This window comes from Cottoperca gobio, chromosome 12, assembly GCF_900634415.1.
Source record: "Cottoperca gobio chromosome 12, fCotGob3.1, whole genome shotgun sequence".
NCBI lineage: Eukaryota > Metazoa > Chordata > Actinopteri > Perciformes > Bovichtidae > Cottoperca > Cottoperca gobio.
Window position 1 is genome coordinate 11,264,308 of NC_041366.1, and position 19,746 is coordinate 11,284,053.

Consider the following 19,746-nt stretch of genomic DNA (forward strand, 5'->3'; position numbering starts at 1 on the left):
TCAGGTTTTAGACTTACTTGGTCTGTAGTTTATGGTGACTAACATTAGCTAATGTTAGCAAACTTAAGCTAGGTATTTATGTGTAGCTTGCTGACTTTATGTATCTACTACTTGTGGTTCTGTTACACTACATTTTAACATTTACTATTATCCTGTAGTTACTACGTGTTGCCACAGTGGCTGCTGCTTGGGAAATATTACATAAGCTTCAATTGGGACTGATTTTGTATCATTAATAATAATACAATGTAATTAATACAATACTCAATATATCTCCGATGCAGGGTCTGTGAAAGATGAACATGAACTATTAGATAGTATTGCTTTATATAAACCATATAATCTAATGCAGTCAGACACTAAATGCAATGCAAAGCATGTGTAACAGAAAACATAAGCTGTGGATCATTTGTCGCGTACAGTAGATTCCTAATTACTTTGCCATCTCTGTGTGATTGTGTGTACCCATGCATGAGCTTCTCCCAAACTGAAAGCAAAGCATGATGGGAAAGTTTGGGGGGCAATATCTGGATTGTTCTAGGCGGGGAAATGTCAGATAGACCCCCAGGCTTTTTTTGCATAAACACACACACACACACACACACACACACACACACACACACACACACACACACACACACACACACACACACACACACACACACACACACACAAACAGACATGATTACACAAAGGGACCATCATTCTTTCCCTAAATCTGTTCTACCCCACCCATCCCCCCATTCTATCCACCTCTTTCTCCGTCATTCGATCCGGATCACAGCAGACTTTACAGCGTTTATGTCTGCTGACACATCAGTATCAGCGGCAGAAAGATAAGTTTGCATTTAAGAGAAATGAGAAAGCAGGAAGAGAGTGAGAGAGGGTGATCGGGTGTAACAGAGAGCAGTGTGACAGAGGAGAGACAGACAGAAGTGTGTTGGTGTGAAAGATGAAAAGAAACAGAAAGACACAGAGAAAGAGAAGATTATTGAGCCTCACGTGAAGGCCGAAGACCCGCACATCTCTATTTTTGCCTAAGAGACTAACAGTCTTTATTACATTAACCAACACAATACCAGTCTGTGCCTTTCTGTTCTGCTCTCTCCGTTTTTTTTCTGCTCAGATCCAAACCTTTCCCTTTATGAACCTCTTCTGGAAAAGGGATTCAATGGTTTGACGTCATGAACAAAGTGTAATCCAATGCAGAATTTGCATTCACCCTACAGCACATTTGATGACGAGCTTTCCTTGAAATTCACAGGAACTTGAAATGAATATGAATGAATAATCCTTACATGACGTGAAAAGAGATGTGACGAGGTTGCTTCTCCCGTAAACTGTCCATCCTTCCTGTACTTATCCTTATCCCTATTCCTATTACTTTAAAGAGTGATAACATCAGGCTGAAAAGCACAGCTTCACCGCCCTCTATGGCTGAAAGCCTGTTTGACTTGGGTGTGGTCAGAAGTGTGCTTTGTTGCCTCTGCAACTACACCCAACAGTGATGTCAAAGGGTCGAGTACACCCGTACATCAGTGCAGCAAGGTGACAAGTTGAACCTCTAGAGTTCAGCAAAAGCAAAAAAATAACTCTTTAAAGCCATATAATGCAAGATTTGGTATTTTTGCCTACAGTTTCAGAGTGCAGTAAAACTAAACACCTCTATCGGTAATATAGACAGCAGTAACGTTACTGTTATGATTACATTATGAATGATCAAAAACTAGGGAGTCGACAACTTTGCTAACACAGCCCAACATCAAGCAAGTGCAACAACACAAAGACATAGCAAGCCAGCTAATATTATTTAGGCCTACTACTCCATAGAAGCTGCTGAAGCCGGTTCTGTTGCCTGCCAGCATTTCTCTCCCTCCTGAAAACCTCCTCCTTCCAGTGGTCCAAAGCTCCTGTGCTAGCGGTGTAAACACCAACACTCCCCTAGTGCTCCGAGCTCCCAGTCCTTGAAACACAGCTAAGCTAACTAGCTATCTACAGTCTGACAGCAGCTACAGTTATTTAGCAACAAGTGAAGCTTTCTGTCCACCAGTAAACTCCGTAAATCACAGAGAGCCGAGGCAGAGCAGCCGGAGGACATCAGAGGGTTAACCAGGGAACATTTTCTCCATCATTTATGATCCAGTTTCACCAACAAATAAATTGGTGATTGTACGAACCGCTCACAGAAGCTACCAGAACAGGTGTTTGGGCTGCAGAGTGGCAATGGCAGAGACACCATACTCCCTATTACAAGTAAGCTGTTATTTTAAGGTAACGTGGTTACACAATGTTGCATTAAAGAGGAACACAAATCAATGCTGCATTGATTCTCAAATGTGTGTGGAAGGCGGGGACAGGCCAAAGAGCACACACGCACACACTTTTCTACAGGGGCTTTACTAACCTTTTAAACCAACCCTGAATGTGTCCATCTTCCATTTGAAACCCATAATTGACAGTTTGATTAGGTCTTCTGCCGCCCTAGGCAGTGGCTTTGGGAAAGCGCCTAATGCATCGATGCCTTGTTTACGCCTCCACAAGTGCTTTCTGCCCCCTAAATCCTCTTTGAATCAAATACCCAACAAACCAGGTGAGAGCTATAGTGTTCGGAATACTTTTTGTCAGGAAATGTACAAGATAATGTATGATTCATGATCACCAAAGCAAAAAAACAAAACAGAGATAGATTGAGCAATAAAGTTTATTTAGTCTAAGCAGACTGTCGTTGATAATGTCCATGGTTGAATTTGGATCAATTAGGGTCTGCCAGGGTCTGGCAGATGTGCAGAATCATGGTTGACCCCAGGGCTTAAAGGATAAAATCCAATTTCCCCCAACAAATGTAATTCCATTAGCGTGGATAAAAACAGACAACTCAACAAGGGAGGAGTCTCTTAAAAACCAAGGAGGGGGACATGAGACAGAGGGAGACAGAGCAGTTGCTCAGAGGAAAGAGACAATACCCACAAGGGCTGAGAATCAGAGGAATCTAAAGACTGTAAAGTTTGGTAAAACTCAAAAGAAAGTTTTCAGAAAATGAGGGCCTGAGAGGATAGGAAACATGGGAAGAAAAGACTAAACAACCTCAGCTGACTACCGCCGAGGAGATACTGAGTCTAATGTGGCCAGAAAGGAGAGCAGCCCTGACAAGGCAAACAAAACCAGCGAGTGTTTGAGTTTGGAAAAAAGGTAAAGCTCTTACAGAACTATAACATCGTAACTGGAGAAAAAACGTTCTGGATTGAACTCCACATCAACTCTGGCTGTAAAGACCGAGGAAGATAACAAGACAAAACAAGAGGTGAAGAGAAAAAGAAGAAGAAAATTTGCTGGAAAATAGAGCCATCATTTAGGCTATGAGAGTCTGCAATAAGAACCTTCGCCTTCAAGACATCACCATCATGTACTTTACTGCCCTGGCTGCTCTCATGGTCATCTTGGTGGCTTCATATCAGGGGCCCACCGACGCTATTGAAGTGTCCAGACTTAAATTAAACCCCTCCAGCCCTCTGCCACCTCTCCCCATGCCCTTCCATGTGCCCCTTGACCCACACGGTTATCTCCAGCTGGCCTGGAACATCAGCTACGCCAACCAGGAGGTTTACATGGAGCTGAGGGTCGCAGATATAAAACACGGCGTGGTCCTGGGGATGTCTGACCGCGGGGAGCTGACCAATGCTGACTTGGTGGTCCTGTGGGACTCTGGAGCTAATAGCTACTTTGGGGTAAGCAGGAATTTGTGTTATCTGTGTCATCCAAATGATTTAATTGAAAAAGAATTTGGAGTGTCAAATCTATAAAAAGTCAGTCTGACACAATGGTTTAAGAGGTAAGGATATCAAGCAGGTTTCTGAACACTAAGTGTAAAGTCAAATCATTTTACTGTCTTTCCCACTCTCTCTTTTCCTTTTTCTCTCTATGTAAAATTCATAAATGCATGTGGATTACAGGACGTTCCCCTCATCTGTCTGTGGTCCCCGGGGCGTGAGATTGGTGTTTTTGCACGAGGAGCCGGCGGACGGCTTGCTTCATGATCACATAGTCACAAAGGATGCTATCGGCCCCTGCTAATTGGAAATCACTCAAACTGCACTAATAGCTGAAGTTCACTGGGGAATCATTAGCAGATATTAGCATATCAAAATTGAATCCTGTGCTGATTAAGATGTGTAAAATGCCTCATTTTCATTTCGCCACACACAAGCCTCTTTAATGAACAAATCTAAGATTTATTTTCTAAAAATTACAAATTTACAGAAATACAATTTATCTTGCTATAAAATTGACCTTCCTTTTTATTAGCAAAAATAAAATAATAATATATAAAAATTGGAAAAAATAAGAAGTAAGCAGTAATCAGGGTGAATACTAATTGCGCTAAAATGATCCAGCATCAGTTCTTATTCTTCTTCCATTCCATTTTTAATTGACTTTATCTGTGTCACATTATTATCATAAGAGGTGAGACCAACATCTGATTGGTTGGTGAATGTACCTGTTTGTACAGAACCAGCTCCTGGTTTTCTCAAAGTACTTACAATATAATAATAATAATAATAATAATAATAATAATAATAATAATAATAATAATAATATTAATAATAATAATAATAATAATAATAATAATAAATTTTATTTAGAGGCGCCTTTCAGGACACCCAAGGTCGCCTTACAGTGCATTTAAAAGTTAAAACAGTTAAAACAAAGACGGAAAACAGGCAAGACAGAGTGTGGAGTGACGGAGTGAGAGGAGGATCTGTGATAACAAGTTGGTTGTGTTAGAGTGAGTAGGCCAGTTTAAACAGGTGGGTTTTGAGGTGGGATTTGAAAGTCGTAATGGAGTCAGACTGTTTGATGTGTGGAGGCAGAGAATTCCAGAGCCTGGGCACGGTGCAGCTAAAAGCCCTGGCTCCCATGGTGCTGAGGCGGGAGGTGGGGACAGGCAGCAGTCCGGCTGAGGATGAGCGCAGGGAGCGGGAGGGGGTGTATTCCTGGAGGAGGTTTGAGAGATAGGTGGGGGCGAGGTTGTTGAGGGCTTTGTATGTGAGCAGAAGGTTTTTGTAATCAATCTGGTGCTGAACAGGGAGCCAGTGAAGTTGGATGAGGATGGGGGTGATGTAGTCAGACGATTTGGTGCGGGTAATGTTCCGGGCAGCCGAGTTTTGAATGATTTGGAGTCTGTTGAGTAGTTTTGTGGGTAGGCTAGAGAGGATAGTAGTCAATCCGGGATGTGACAAATGCATTAACCAGCTGTATTGTTACAGGGATGGGCGGGGTGGTGAGCAAATAAGGAATTAAGCTGTTTGCTTTGTAGGGTTTTGGTTTTACCACAAAGAACAGACTCAGTGCAGAATGAAAGGCATTGTTCTTTTCAGTTCATAAGTTAAGTAAAGTGCAACTTGTTCTTCTTTACCGCTAAAATATTACACATCACTTACATGTTTTCCCTTAGGCATATCACTCCGCCACGCAGAACAATCACTCACAGCTACAGGCATTGTGCACAGTGTTAAATAGTTCCTCTCATCAATGCCTAGAAATAAGGACATTTCTACCAGTTCAATGTATGAAATTAACATTCTTTCAAATATTTCCCTGATTACAGTAAATATCAGTAAAGGACAATAATCTACAAAATAAATCTCATTTCACATTAACTGCAATATTAACTGAGAAATTATCAACAAAAAGAAAAGAAAATGTATTGGGTTAAAAAATGAAAAAGGAGTAACATCAAGTCCCAGTGTTGGAGCCGACAGATTTCTTCTTCTTCTACTATTATACTTTATTTGAACAAATTCCCCCTTTTTACATGTTTACCAATATTGATTACTAACCATGGGATATAAATAAGTTTCGTTTTTTTAAATGGAGATGGGGCACTCAACTCCCTTTTAGTGACTTATTCAGCAGAGATGAAATACAAAAAAAGCATCTCTGCTATGAATCTGTATTGAGATTAGATCTGAGGCCAGAGGGAGCATGCAGGACTCCACAGGCTGCTCTCTATTGGGTGGTGCACAGTTTCAGGAAGAATGGCAGTGACACATACTTTTGTCTCACAAATCCATGAGCAGTCTGTTATGGCAGCACGTTTGTTCCATATCTTGCTATTTCTAGAATAGTGATTAATGCAGACCTCCAGTAAAATTAGAGCGACTGAGTGTGACTGTGTGTACAGTAAGTGCCAAAAAACTGCAGTTGATCGAATTGCCACTTAAGGCTGGCTCCAAATTGGAGTCAATCTCCTTAGAAACCTGACAACTGCACAGGGGTTGAATTATTTATATAGTTATGCATTATTATGGGCGTGTCCGCTTTGAGTAAGGTGGGTGCCGTCTCAGGTCGCTGTCTGCTCTGCTGCAGATCCGCCCACTTGCTCCATGACGTCACAGAGACTACGTCCATTTTATTTTAGTCTATTATTTTAGAGTGACCAAAAACTGTTTCAGTTTACAAATGAGAGAATCCCAATTTACATTTAGGCAGACATGAAGGTCCATCAGAGATGCCTAAACTACACAAAAGCAGACCTAACTGCCCTCTCTAAACTTAACCTAAACATTACTATAACCAAAACATAAACCTTATACATACACTTAACCATTTCAAGGCTTAGGACATCAGAATTTAAAAAATAAATAGTCAAGATGTTACTTTCTCTCAGGCAGAGGTCCTGGCTAGTGCATTCTGTACACAGACATGTAACACACATAACATACTGTATACCGCCCACTTTCTTTCTTTTTGATTTATATATACTGCATTTATTTTCAAAATCTTTTGCCGTTTGTGAAGAACAGTTACATAAGAGGGACAGATAGGGAGACAGAAATACCGAGATCTTAGGTGTTATTCTGGACAGATATGAATGTGAGAAACATAACAGGAGCAGATAGACGGAGCTGTTGCAAAGCCTCCTGGCAGAGCGGTGGATTCTTGAACACCGGGTTGGGAAGGTTTCACAACACGAACCGCAGCAGAAAAAAAAATCGTGTAGGTTTGTGTCAATCTTAAAATGAACAAACAACAGCAGCATTATTATTTTCCCTCTAGTTGAGGACATTTGTTTGACAAGTGACATCTTAGCACAAAGCTTTCTATTGTGTCTCAATAAACGTTCCCCTTCAAGAAATGTACAGCAACATGTAACCACGGGTTACTTTTAACTGCAGGATCATTTGAAACATTTATATTTTGCTTTATCTTGCACCTGGTTTGCGTGGATACACAGCTCCCCTGAAATTTCTTCGGTAATCGGTGAATAATGAGTTTCAAATGGCGAAACTAGCTCTGCTACGTCCAACTACGCCCTCCCTTCCTCTTTAAAAATGAGATGTTGACTTTACTTGTTATTCAAAACCTCAGATCAAAAAAGGCCATCCATAGTCGACTATATGTGATTTGCTCATGACACTGTGCTCTTGAATATGTTGTTGTTTCTATTTGGTGTTTATTACCATTAATAGGTTTCTCTTCAAAGTGACAGTGTGTGTTTTCTCCCCCAGGATGCGTGGAGTGACAGCGAGGGTCACGTTTCATTGGACAGCCAGCAAGACTACGAGTTGATGGAAGCCAAACACAAAGCTGACGGATTCTACCTGCTCTTCAAAAGACCGTTCAGTACCTGTGATCCCAGAGACTACCTCATCGAGGTGTGTTAAGACTTTCTTTCTACAGTGTGTGTGTGTGTGTGTGTGTGTGTGTGTGTGTGTGTGTGTGTGTGTGTGTGTGTGTCTGTGCACACGTTAAGGAAGCTGTGGTTCTAGTGTGCACTTATAAGAAACATTTAATTTGGACTCTCCTATATATATATATATATATATATATATATATATATATATATTCTTGTAGAATCTTGAGTTTGCAGAAATGTTAAAAATATTCTCCAGGAATGAATAGCAACAAGTTATTGTACTAAAAGAGGGTTCACATAGCATTGAGTTGCTCTGCAGTCCTCATGTTTGTTCACTTTCTATGAGCAAACACAGCATTGCATCTGTTATACCAAATACTAATCCTCATAAAGAATCCTGTGTATTAATGATGCTGTGCTGGACATCCTGGTGAAAGGAATGAACTCTTGTTTTTTAACCCTTACTGGCTTTCTTGCAGAGGTTGGACGAAGTACTCAGATATTTTACTTAAGTAAAAGGAGTAATACTACAGTGTATAAATACTCTGTTACAAGTTAAAGTCATGCATTCTAATTGTACTTCAAGTAACATATATAAAGTAAAAGTACTCATTCTGCACAAGGGCCCATTTCAGAATAATGTGTATTATATTATTGAAGCATTAATGTGTTCATCACTTTAATGTTAAGTCAAACGCGTGGACAGGCTGGTTAAATGGTAACAGCAGAACTGTCAGGAAAACCCTCCACAGAGGTAAACACTTTTAACTATATGTAGCTTACATATTTGATCTATATAGTGACTCTATATAGCTATATATAGCTTATAACAGTACTACTGCAGCGCTGTGCTGTCCGCAGTCTCCCATTGTTCCGCTGTCTTATTTGTCACCTGTTAAGATCTTTGACCTGCACTAACCTGTGTGAAAAGTGCTTTATAAATATTTAACTGATTTACAGGATTTTCTCCTCAACATTTATGTCACCCCTTCATCCTATCCGAGTGCATGTAAAGGGCGAGCACACACGTTGCTTTATATGTCGCATATGGCCTTGAGCCAAAACAAAGTCTGTCAATCCTGAACTGAGTGAATTTGACAGTTAGCAGGTGGCGAGAAGAGAACTTGTACGGATGACTGGAAAGATGGCGTTTGGGAGCACACGTGTGTAAAATAACAACACGGAGTACTAGCACTGTACGTGTTAGTTTATGAATGTGTACGTGTGTGTGTGTGTGTGTGTGTGTGTGTGTGTGTGTGTGTGTGTGGGAGGGTGTGTGTCTGCGTCTTTCTGATATTTTCAATGCTGTGTTTTTTCCACTGAAAAATGTATGAGGATGATTATGGTTACCATGGTGCAGCATCAGACCTCTAAGTTACATACACAAAACCAATGGTCATCACCATGACAACATAATGAAAAGTTTGCCTTAGTGTGGCATTTCAGCCAAATACTATACATAGACTATTCATTTAACTGCTGTTGGTTTTCTGCTTTGTGGCAAACAAAGATGCTTTCTTGTGACTGTGCAGGAGGGAACCGTGCACATCATCTATGGATTTTTGGATGAACCACTTGTCTCTCTGGAGCAGCTGAACCTGTCCCGGATCCACACGGGGCTACAGAGAGTGCTGATGCTGCGCCCCGACACGCCGTCTCCCACCCTGCCTCCAGATGTGCGGACGCTGGATGTCGTGTCGCCAAATGTCATCATCCCAAGTCAGGAGACCACCTACTGGTGCTTCATACAGAAGCTGCCTGAAAACATTCCCAAGAACCACATTGTTATGGTATAAATGCCTCTAAAAATGGAAACACTTAACATAGAGTTTGTCTCACAGTAGAGTGGGTGTTTTAGATGGCAGCCATTATTATTGCTCCTTGTTTACCAGCTGGGCCTTACAAAAAAAGGCCTTGTCATGTCATGAAAGAATAAACCAAGAAAAGGTGTTAACACAACAAACACATCACTTGTATTTCTCTCATCAATCTCTTTCATCAATTATAAAACATAGAGTATTATAAGATTTGGAAGCTATTGCACAATATGTTGCATATAATTATTTCAGAGGTGTTTTTATTGACATACCTGTCTGAGCTAGTGGTATGGAAAAAGCTTTTAGCAGTAGAAACACATAAAACAACAAGCTTTTTCACTTGTTTCTTTTCTCCACCTCTCTCTCTGTTCCCGTCAGTATGAGTCAGTGATAACTCCAGGTAACGAGGCCATCGTGCATCACATGGAAGTGTTCGAATGTTCTCCGGATGTACGCGACGTTCCAGAGTACAGCGGCTCCTGTGATGACAAGATGAAGCCGGGCAAGCTCAACTTCTGCCGCCATGTGCTCGCTGCATGGGCGATGGGTGCTGAGGTATGATGGGAAACAGACACCCTCTTACTTCTGTCCTTATGGGCACCTTACACTACAGCTTATACCTTATACCTTATACTTTACACTATATTCACTCCCTTTTCCCTAAAAAAACTTACTCAATGCTTACCTGAATATAACTTTTATGATGCAAATATACCCAAGTCCTGACCCTTGAAGATGTAACAATCAGCCCACGCAACAGCGACAGATAAAGCAGAATACACATTGACAATTTTTGTTAAACGTTACAGTATGTCTAATTAAAAAAAGGTTGGAATAAAGCTTGATTTTGGTCCTCTCCTCGTACCTATAATGAGAGAAACAAAAACTCCTACGCAAGTAATATCCAAGCCTAGCACTGCGAGCAGAAAACCTTGCTAAGATGATCCCACACGCAGCACAAGTCTATTAGGAGCTCGGAGTCTGTATGTGGGAAGCACACACATGCAAATATTCAAAAACTTGTTCACATGGAGACTCAACACAAACTCAGATTAAATATGTATGTACATTGGTAGCTTAGAAAGAGGCAGACATTTTTTTTTAAATAGCTAATTTTGAGGGAAAATTGCATTCAACAATTTCAGAAATTCCCATGGTGAGTCTACAGGCAGATTTCTGTAATCTTAGACTCAGAAATAAATATAAAAAGTTGTATCTCTTAATATATTTGTATAAACAATGGATACAATGACTACATGCAATGTGGAAAGGGTTATTCATAGTGTCTAAACCCACTTTTTGCCTCTTGGTTTATTGTTTTTAATTTTCCAGCCCACAACAAGTGGAGACCAAACTCAAGCAAACGACGAGTATTTCTAACATCCTGGTTACGGCCCTGACAATCAGATGCCAACTAGTCAGGTGGGGAAAAAAAGCTGAAAGAAAACTTGAATTCTATGTTTCACTATTGGAAACAACTGCAACCACTGGAGTTCAACTTTCTTCCTTCATTGTTTGGGGGGTAAACCAACACATTGCATTTCTTTTTTGATTCAGAGCTCCCAACTGAAATAGTCAGGAACAGAAACACACCTGTGTCCTCAGCTGGCTAGACGGTCATCTATCAGGCATTAAATCACACCACTTAGGTACCACGACTTCCAACCAGCCGGCTGACCAAGCAAGCAGCCTGCTGGTCACATAAAGCAAAGAGGACAGGGAACGGTGAGCATGTCACCATATTTCTCTGCTCCGCTCCCCCTGTATCACAGCCAGCCTGGCCTCTTTCTGATTGGATTATCTGCCCGCCAAACAGAAACAAGCAGGATGCCTTCTGTGAGCTGTGAGCTGTGAAGACAAGATTAGGTGGGAAATATTCAGGTCTCCTTCATCACCTCCTAATAGTGTTGTTTCATTCTCCCCGGCACCGCATCAGAAGGGAAACGTGGCCTTGCAAAAGTAAAACGAGAGAGAAAGCGTAAAAGAGAGTTTGAAAGTGGAGAGAAACAATAATGTACGACAGCAGCAGAGAAGAGATGTGTGTGTGTGTGTAGTGGAGAGAGCAAGTCTCTAAAGATGTTACTGTTACGACATTAAACAAGATTAAATAAAACAATTCTCTCTTCCATTACAAACTGTGTGTATCAGCAGAAAGAGGCTTAAGGTGGTCTGAAATAGGTGAAGAAATGGATTATGATTAATCAAGATTTAATCAAGTTTCCCTGATAAAAGCATGGAGGTATGATGCCCATGGGGCCAGAAGTGACTCAAAAATAATTTTTTGCAACGATAAGCAGAGCAGTTCAGAATCCAAGGAGAGAAAAAAAGAGGAAAAATATACCTCACAAGTTCAACCAGCATCTCAGAGGGAGCATCCATATACAATACAACCTTTCTCTGTGTAGAAATAATCAATACACATAGTTTAGATAGATCCCCAAAAGACCTGGAAGACATTTGAAGGTTTTCAACAAGGAACATAATTGATACAAAGACTGATTAAATGTGTTAATGATTATTATTTTCTTTATCATAATCCGTTTAAAATCACTTTTCCTGTCTTACAATCTGTTCCTGTTACAATTTTAGATTCAGTGGGTGGTTGGGAGTTTGTGAGTAGGCGTGCCTTATTTTTAGAGGCCATCAACAAACATCGTAGAGAACCATACTAGTCGAGCCAGAGAGGTAATCTATTATCTCTGCAGTGTGGGCAAGAAGATGAACAAGACTGATATAATTGGGATTCCTTAAACGGGATAACATTTTAAAGGAATACTTCAGCCCCAAAATGATAATTTGTATATCAATCACTCACCCTCACACCTTGAATTCCTTAAAGCAACTGGATAAATGAGACTCGGATTATATACTGCACAAGAGTTTGTAAACCCTGTTTACTTCAATTCATCAAGAGGTTTTCTTCAAGAATTCAAGGTACAACGAGGTGAGTAATTGATATACAAATGATCATTTTATGGGTGAAATATTCCTTGAAGAGGACTGGTTTGAGGTGGATTGGGGAAGCCTGTAATTACATTTAAAGACAACCTACGCTGGGTGACATGGAAGCTTCTCATTTGGTAGTTTGAGAAGCACATGTCGAGACTCCAGAGAGGCCAGATATACGGGTTTTGACACTTAATCGGCACGTGTTTGCACAGGAATATACATCTGGGGGATTTTCTTCTGTCATCCTCTAACATTGTCTGCCTTGAACAGAATGAGCAAAATTAATACATTTTTTAGATGGTAAAGTTGTTTTTCAGCTCCATCCTGAAAACAATGAGACATTTAAACGTGTTTTTCCATTGGGGACATGAGCACATTAAAGCCCCAGCATGTGGTAATAGTTTGGTTCCTTTCACTTAAACACTTTCAGTGTCTTCCTCCAACCTTCTCAAATACAACACAATAATAACAATACACAAGATATTGTGAAGATATGAAATGTACAATATTTGTAAAATACAGGTATAAAAATATTCTCTGGTATTTTTGACTTTTGCGCATAAAGAACACAAATCTTTTTACTCAACAGCTTTAAATCATCTGCACTCTACGTGAAGAAGATTCTTTGCTATGGCTTCAAAGCAACTGTGCATAAAAGAGATAACAAAATGTGTGTGTGTGTGTGTGTGTGTGTGTGTGTGTGTGTGTGTGTGTGTGTGTGTGTGTGTGTGTGTGTGTGTGTGTGTGTAGGCTTTTTACTATCCTCCTGATGCAGGGATGCCTATGGGTGGATCGAGTTCCTCAAGGTTCCTTCGTCTGGAGGTCCATTACCACAACCCTCTCCTTATATCCGGTACATGCAGTAATAATGTAAACACACACACTTGATCCCCACCACATGCTGTAACACATGCAATCTGTCTTTTTCTATCTCTCTTACACACACTCACACACAGCAGGACATTTCTCCCGATGAGTGCTGGGCTTATCTTCAACAGAGCGATTTATTAAACATTTTCCAGATATACCTTTTGATCTTTTCTGTGCGAGCTGCCACAGACTCTGCCTTCCTCATCCTGATCTGACCTCACAATACGCACATATCCTACAAAACTATCTTCTAATTCTCTCTTTCTTGCTTTAGAGTTGTTTTCCATTTCGACTGTGTGCATCATCGTGTCTCTTCCTTCAAGCTTTCCTGCAGTTCAACAGAGATAGAGCAAAGGCTTTGCATCAACCTGACAGTAATAATCAAGCCAGAATAATAGCAACACTGGTGTGATCTTGATTTGAATTCTTTGTATGCATTTAGTATTGTATGCCTTTATTAGAGGGCCGAATAGAATAATGATCTACGAGTTAACTGACTGTTACATATTTTAATATTGCACGATGTTCTTCACGCAGGCCGCCGTGACTCCTCAGGGATACGGCTGCATTACACCCCGAGTCTGAGGCGGTACGATGCAGGGATCATGGAGCTGGGTCTCGTTTACACTCCCATCATGGCTATCCCACCCAAACAACACACCTTCTACCTCAATGGATATTGCACCTCCAAGTGTACCCAGACTGTATGTATACATTTCCTCCCACATACTCAATGCATTATTTATAGATCAAATGCTCAAACATAAAAATTCCACATTTCAGCTGGCGCGCCACATACTTCAAGTTTCAGTCCCAGAAGCACAAAAATCTCAGTTGGAGCTTGACCTTGAACAGTCTGTTTCTCCGTCTGTCTGTTTGTCTATCTAGGCTTTGCCTTCAGGAGGAATGTATATATTTGCGTCCCAGCTGCACACCCACCTGGCGGGGCGTGGGGTGAGGACAGTTTTGGTAAGGGGAGGCAAAGAGATGAAGGTGGTACAGGAGGACAAGCACTTCAGTACACACTACCAGGTGAGCAACAGCCGGGCTCAGTTCACCCAGAGGAACTCAGTGCGGAGAGCTGCCTTTGTGCCGTGTATCTTATATTGTATTAGATTTGAATAAAATAGTTTTACTTCATATCACACTGAGCCGTGCGCTACATGGGACGGAGATTATCCTCTGCTTCTACTGCACCTTTTGAAATAAAGCGCTGCCACCTTATTACAATAAAGACTCTAATGTTGCAGTTGGTGATCCATACATAGATTTCAGTTACAGTAATTAGCTGAAAATTATAAGTGCTTAATGGTCCATTGTGTTCTTAAAATCCTTCCGTTTTAGGGAATTACTTAGCCTATTATATTATAGTAGAAGTTTTTAGTAGTTATTTAAAAAGGAGTAAATAGACACAACTGACCAATTAATGATGACTTGAGCTTTTATATGAGCTCTATGAGCAATTTTCTGACCTGCCCGTAATCTACAGAAAGTTATAACCCCTTCTATGATCAGTCACAATTATATCAGTCATGACTTGGATTTAGCCTCATAAGGCATAGCACACTATAATCTCCACCCACAGGACAGCAGAGTGAAAGACCTTTCTGAACGTCAACTCAACATCAAAACTGACAAACAACAATATTAACATTGTCGAGACACAGCAGACGACATCTGTTTTTTTTTTTTAAATGCGCAATATCCTGGGGCAGGTACACACACACACACACACACACACACACACACACACACACACACACACACACACACACACACACACACACACACACACACACACACACAGGGCAGAGAAAGACATCTGCTAGACTGTCTGATAAAATCTCCGGCTGCTGTTGATGTCAGACTAATCTGAGTTTACCTGTGTGGCGGTGTTGTTTCAAACCCTGCAGCCTAATTATAGGCATATGAAGACTTTATTAAATCATTCTCAGCAAAGCTAATAGAGCATGTCACACACACACACACACACACACTTGCAATAACTATGAAAGCTGCCTCCAAGGAAATCATCAAAAGCAAAGTTGTTTTTTTTTGCCCTGTTTGAAATAAAACGTAAGACTTAACTTAAGATGCTAGAGAAAATAAAAGTCCAGCGGTAACAAGTTATTATATTATGATTTTTGAGAAACAAAGCACTATTCAATTCACTTAGATGTGAAAACCTATTTCCAGGTTTAGTTTTTTACACTACATTTTTGGGTGAATTGTCCCTTTAATGTGCTGTGGTTGTGGTTGTTTTTGTCTTCTTTCTTATAGACCATTCGAGTTCTAAGGAAAATGCTGAACGTTTTACCCGTAAGTATAAAGGTTGATCACTAAGTCTGCAGCTGACAAAAGCAGTGCCTATTATATGTTTTAGTTTTCCACTGTGCAGATTTGACATCCAGACAAGAATGGGAATTTGTACTATTCTGCGAGCACAGCAACTTTCTTCTGAATGGTAGTGCCCCAGATGTATTTTTTTCTCCAATTCCATTTATAGTATTGAATTAGGGTACCTCGCTGCTGTGTAAGGTGCTGCTTAAATGGACTGAAAACACTGTAGGGACAGGCTGTGAAATCGGTGCTGTGTTTCTCTGGAGACAAAAAAGACACAACCGCAGCAGCTGAGCTCCACAAAACTAAAAAAACTAAAAAAAACAAATGGCCACTGGCTCTCTTAAATAACTACATTTATGTCATTAACCTTAAACTATCTGCAGTGCTCTTTGTCAAACATTAGAATATGGTGAACTGCTGGTGTGTTTTTGCTTGATCCTGCAGGGTGACGTCCTCATAACAAAGTGTACTTTTAACACAGAAGATAGGAGCAAGCCTACACTGGTGAGCAGCACACTATTTTTATATTGCTGAAGTTCACCATGAGCATCTTCAACAGCATCTCCAATTTCCTTCTACACACTTCCTTCATTCTCGTAACCCTTCCATCTCTCCCCTCCCCCAACACCTACATCTGCTGTTTGTATATCTACACGTTCCTCTGTATCCATCAAAACCTTTTTTTCTCCTCAGGGAGGTTTTGGCATCATGGATGAAATGTGTGTTAACTACATTCACTACTACCCTCGAACTCAGCTGGAGCTGTGCAAGAGCCACGTTGACCCAGGATACCTGCAGAAATACTTTAACTTCATTAACAGGTAGGACACGCATAAACTCATCTCTCTCTCTCTCTCTCTCTCCCTGAAATGCCTTGCTTGTTCCTCTTGTCCTTCACTCTCTCTTTTTCATTTTGCATCTTCCTCTCCATCTCCTGTGTGACTAAGCAGTTTTAGGCGTCAGCATTCGCTCCTTCCCCCCCTTATGTCCTTCGCTCCTGGGAACCAGAGTTGTGATTACTTCTTTTAATCTTGAAAAACCAGATGCTTTGTCGTTTAAAGTGAAACTGTGTTCTCCTGACGCCATTTCTATCTGCTTTTTTTTCAATCTCCTCCTCCTTTCTCAATCTCACTTTGCCTCCCTCTTTTATCGACTTTCTTTCAACCTCTCTCTCCTGCCTTCATCCTGCCCTCTCCTCCAGGTTCCACGGAAATGACCAGTGTGTGTGCGGTGAGGTCAGTGTGACGGAGCAGTATTCTCAACTACAGTGGGACGCGTTCAGTGGAGAAGTGCTCGACTCCCTTTATAATACAGCCCCCATCTCCATGCACTGCAACCAATCGAGTGCACGCCTCTTTCCTGTAAGTCCACAATCTCTCACACACACACACACACATACATACACGCACACACACATACATACACACACTACAGCCGACTGCCAAGCCACCAATTAAACCTGTTCAAAAGGCAGACATCAGTTGGACAGAACAGTCAGATCAGCTGAAAGGACGGCTTGTTAACTTGTAATATAAACACACACACACACACACACACACACACACACACACACACACACACACACACACACACACACACACACACACAGAGTATGTTTGGATCAGAGTGAATAAATCAATCAGAGTTAAAAAATGTGTAGAGGCCTTGATCAAGGTTTTTTTTTGTCAGAAAAAGAAAGCTTCCTCCTTGATGTGCAACATCAGTTGTGCAAGTGCAAAGCAGGACAGATTCCAGTGTTTGGGTGAAAACGTTGGGAGCACAACGTAAAGGGGTGCTCGGTATCACAAGCTGATCTAGGTTTGGGAAACTAGCACGTCATTTAAAAGGATCAGGATTAGGCTCATGAAAGGAAGCATACAGCTTGATCTCTTCATTATGCTGTCAAGAGTATTTAATTTCATTATTTATTTATTTACCACAAAACTGGCATGTGTTGCATTAATGGTGCCACCACTGCGAGGCAGTTGATATACTTTGATTACAACTGCTACCCAGATACTTTGGATGAGGTCAAAGTAATTCAGCAGACCCGGTTATAGGTCAGGCTCTCACAGTGTTTTAGTCTTTGTGGTGTCGATACTCGAAACTTAGGAAGGAATGATGCACCAACTGGAGGCAGGAGCTCTTGCAACAAAAGTTTTCATTAAACTTGTGAGATTAAACAAAGACAACTGAAATCCACAATTTCAAGCCACATCCTGACACTTTCCTACTGCTGCCGACAAGTAACCGGCATTTTACTCTCTCAATCGCTCCGCACTGCAACTCTGTGGCGGTACTTTCCCTCCAGATTTCAGCTGATCGCGAAGAAGCCTGAGAACGAGTTCCCAATTACATTAAAATATTAAATATTTACTTGGAGAAACAAATCTCACAAGTGCCTTCACAATGAAATAATGCCTCCTTATGATAATGAAAAATGTATTAAATTATAATAAACAAATGCCTGTGGGAGTTAGGTTATTGTTAGGCAGGCATAAACTCTTGCACGGAGAGCACTAAAATCTGCCATGATGCATATTGGAAAGATGTTCTTTAATATTCACTCAAAATCACCCTCAATCAGAATATTTAAGACTGCAAAGAAGTCTCAAAATTCAGACAATTGTACACATTTCTGCACAATACTACCACTTAAAGCTGCACAGCTCTTCCACTTTTAATTCAAATATACTGTATATTTATATTTTTTCACAGTAATTTGTTATATTTTCATTGTATTTTCTGTATTTTTGTATATTTATGTTTCTTGTACACATTTTTTCTTTTTCTTTTGTAATAATTATTTTCTTTTGTTGCAATATTTGCTCTTATTTTTCCATCTTAATTTCTCTGTACTGTTTTTAAGTGTGCACCACTATCCACCAAACACTTTCCTAATATGTGAAAACCTACTTGGCAATAAACCGAATTCTGATTCTGAAGACCAGCGTTTCTGGCTGTCAATATCTGCTGAAGTGACATTTGCATTAAGTCGATGAAGGATCAGAATGCACCCAGCTGATGTCAATTCTTAATCAGGATCCAGTCCCCACACTGTGCGCAACAGGTGATCTGAATAACCCTCCAATCTACTCAGGGAAATTGTGACATTCAGCTAAAATGAATTCCACCATTGCTTAGAGAACCTAATGATAATGATGCACAGCTGTTTTCACTTTCACTGAATGATGGGATGATCAGCAACGACGTCGCAAGCAGAAAGAAATTGACAAGTAGCAAAATGCTGAACTGATGTGAATAATTGAACACAAACACACTGCTTATGAACTGGACCTTGTGAAAAGAGTGGGAAGCAGCCTTTTCAGTCTTAAAGCTACGTGCCATAACAAAAAAAATAGCCTAGAGTGTATTTTTTGACAGGTTCGATTAATTGTACAGTAAAAACTGTGCAGTTACCTAATAAAACCTGCAGTCTAAATATAAAGGATACGACCCGTTTATTTGCCATCAAATGTCACCAACATCATAAATCTGTTTCTCCAGGGAGAGTGGGACAAACAGCCTGTACCGGTGGTTACCTCCATCCTTGAAAAGCCTCGCTACCCCTGTGAGGGAGGAGCACACCCCACCAGCAAACCCCTTACACCCCCAGTCTGAGCGAGGAGGGGCATCACGGCATGCTTCAGCCCAACGAGGGCGCACCTAACCCGGGGAGAGTTAAAGAAGCTCCTGTGACTTTGCAGAATCTATGATTTTATCTCTGTGTTTCGGAATAGATGACCCCTTCTACTGGGTTTTCTGACACCCGCTGTATTACATGCTTAAATCCACCGTCTGTGTCATTATTAGTACACACACAAATGATTGATAATCCTGTTCATATGTCATGTTTCAAAGCACTGGACATGATAATTGGCATGTAACAAAAAGAAGTTTGACTAACGAATTGGTGCCGAGGACGAAAGTTGTGAACTGCTGTTGCGGAATTTAAAAGTAAAAAGAAATATGATTTTACTAATCCAAATGACTATAATTTTCATGAATGAGTTATATTTTTCACTCTTTTGCTACATGCCCCTGTGTGTCCTTGCTTTATTTTTGTGTGTTCAAAAATAAATGTCACAAAAATGTTGGCGGATAAAAAGGAATTTATTAATACACAAATTG

The 19,746-nt window shown here is 40.6% G+C and overlaps 1 protein-coding gene across 1 annotated transcript; it reads left to right on the forward strand.

The window, feature by feature from the left end:
• The first annotated feature begins 3,356 nt into the window (after positions 1-3,356).
• dbh (dopamine beta-hydroxylase (dopamine beta-monooxygenase)) lies at positions 3,357-19,651 on the forward strand. The gene is made up of 12 exons (XM_029445033.1): positions 3,357-3,725; positions 7,509-7,655; positions 9,169-9,426; positions 9,832-10,008; positions 13,153-13,255; positions 13,810-13,976; positions 14,161-14,304; positions 15,553-15,591; positions 16,060-16,119; positions 16,309-16,436; positions 16,817-16,976; positions 19,123-19,651. The coding sequence occupies exons 1-12, from the start codon at positions 3,357-3,359 to the stop codon at positions 19,234-19,236; spliced, it is 1,866 nt and encodes a 621-aa protein (XP_029300893.1). The 3' UTR covers positions 19,237-19,651.
• Positions 19,652-19,746: the final 95 nt, after the last annotated feature.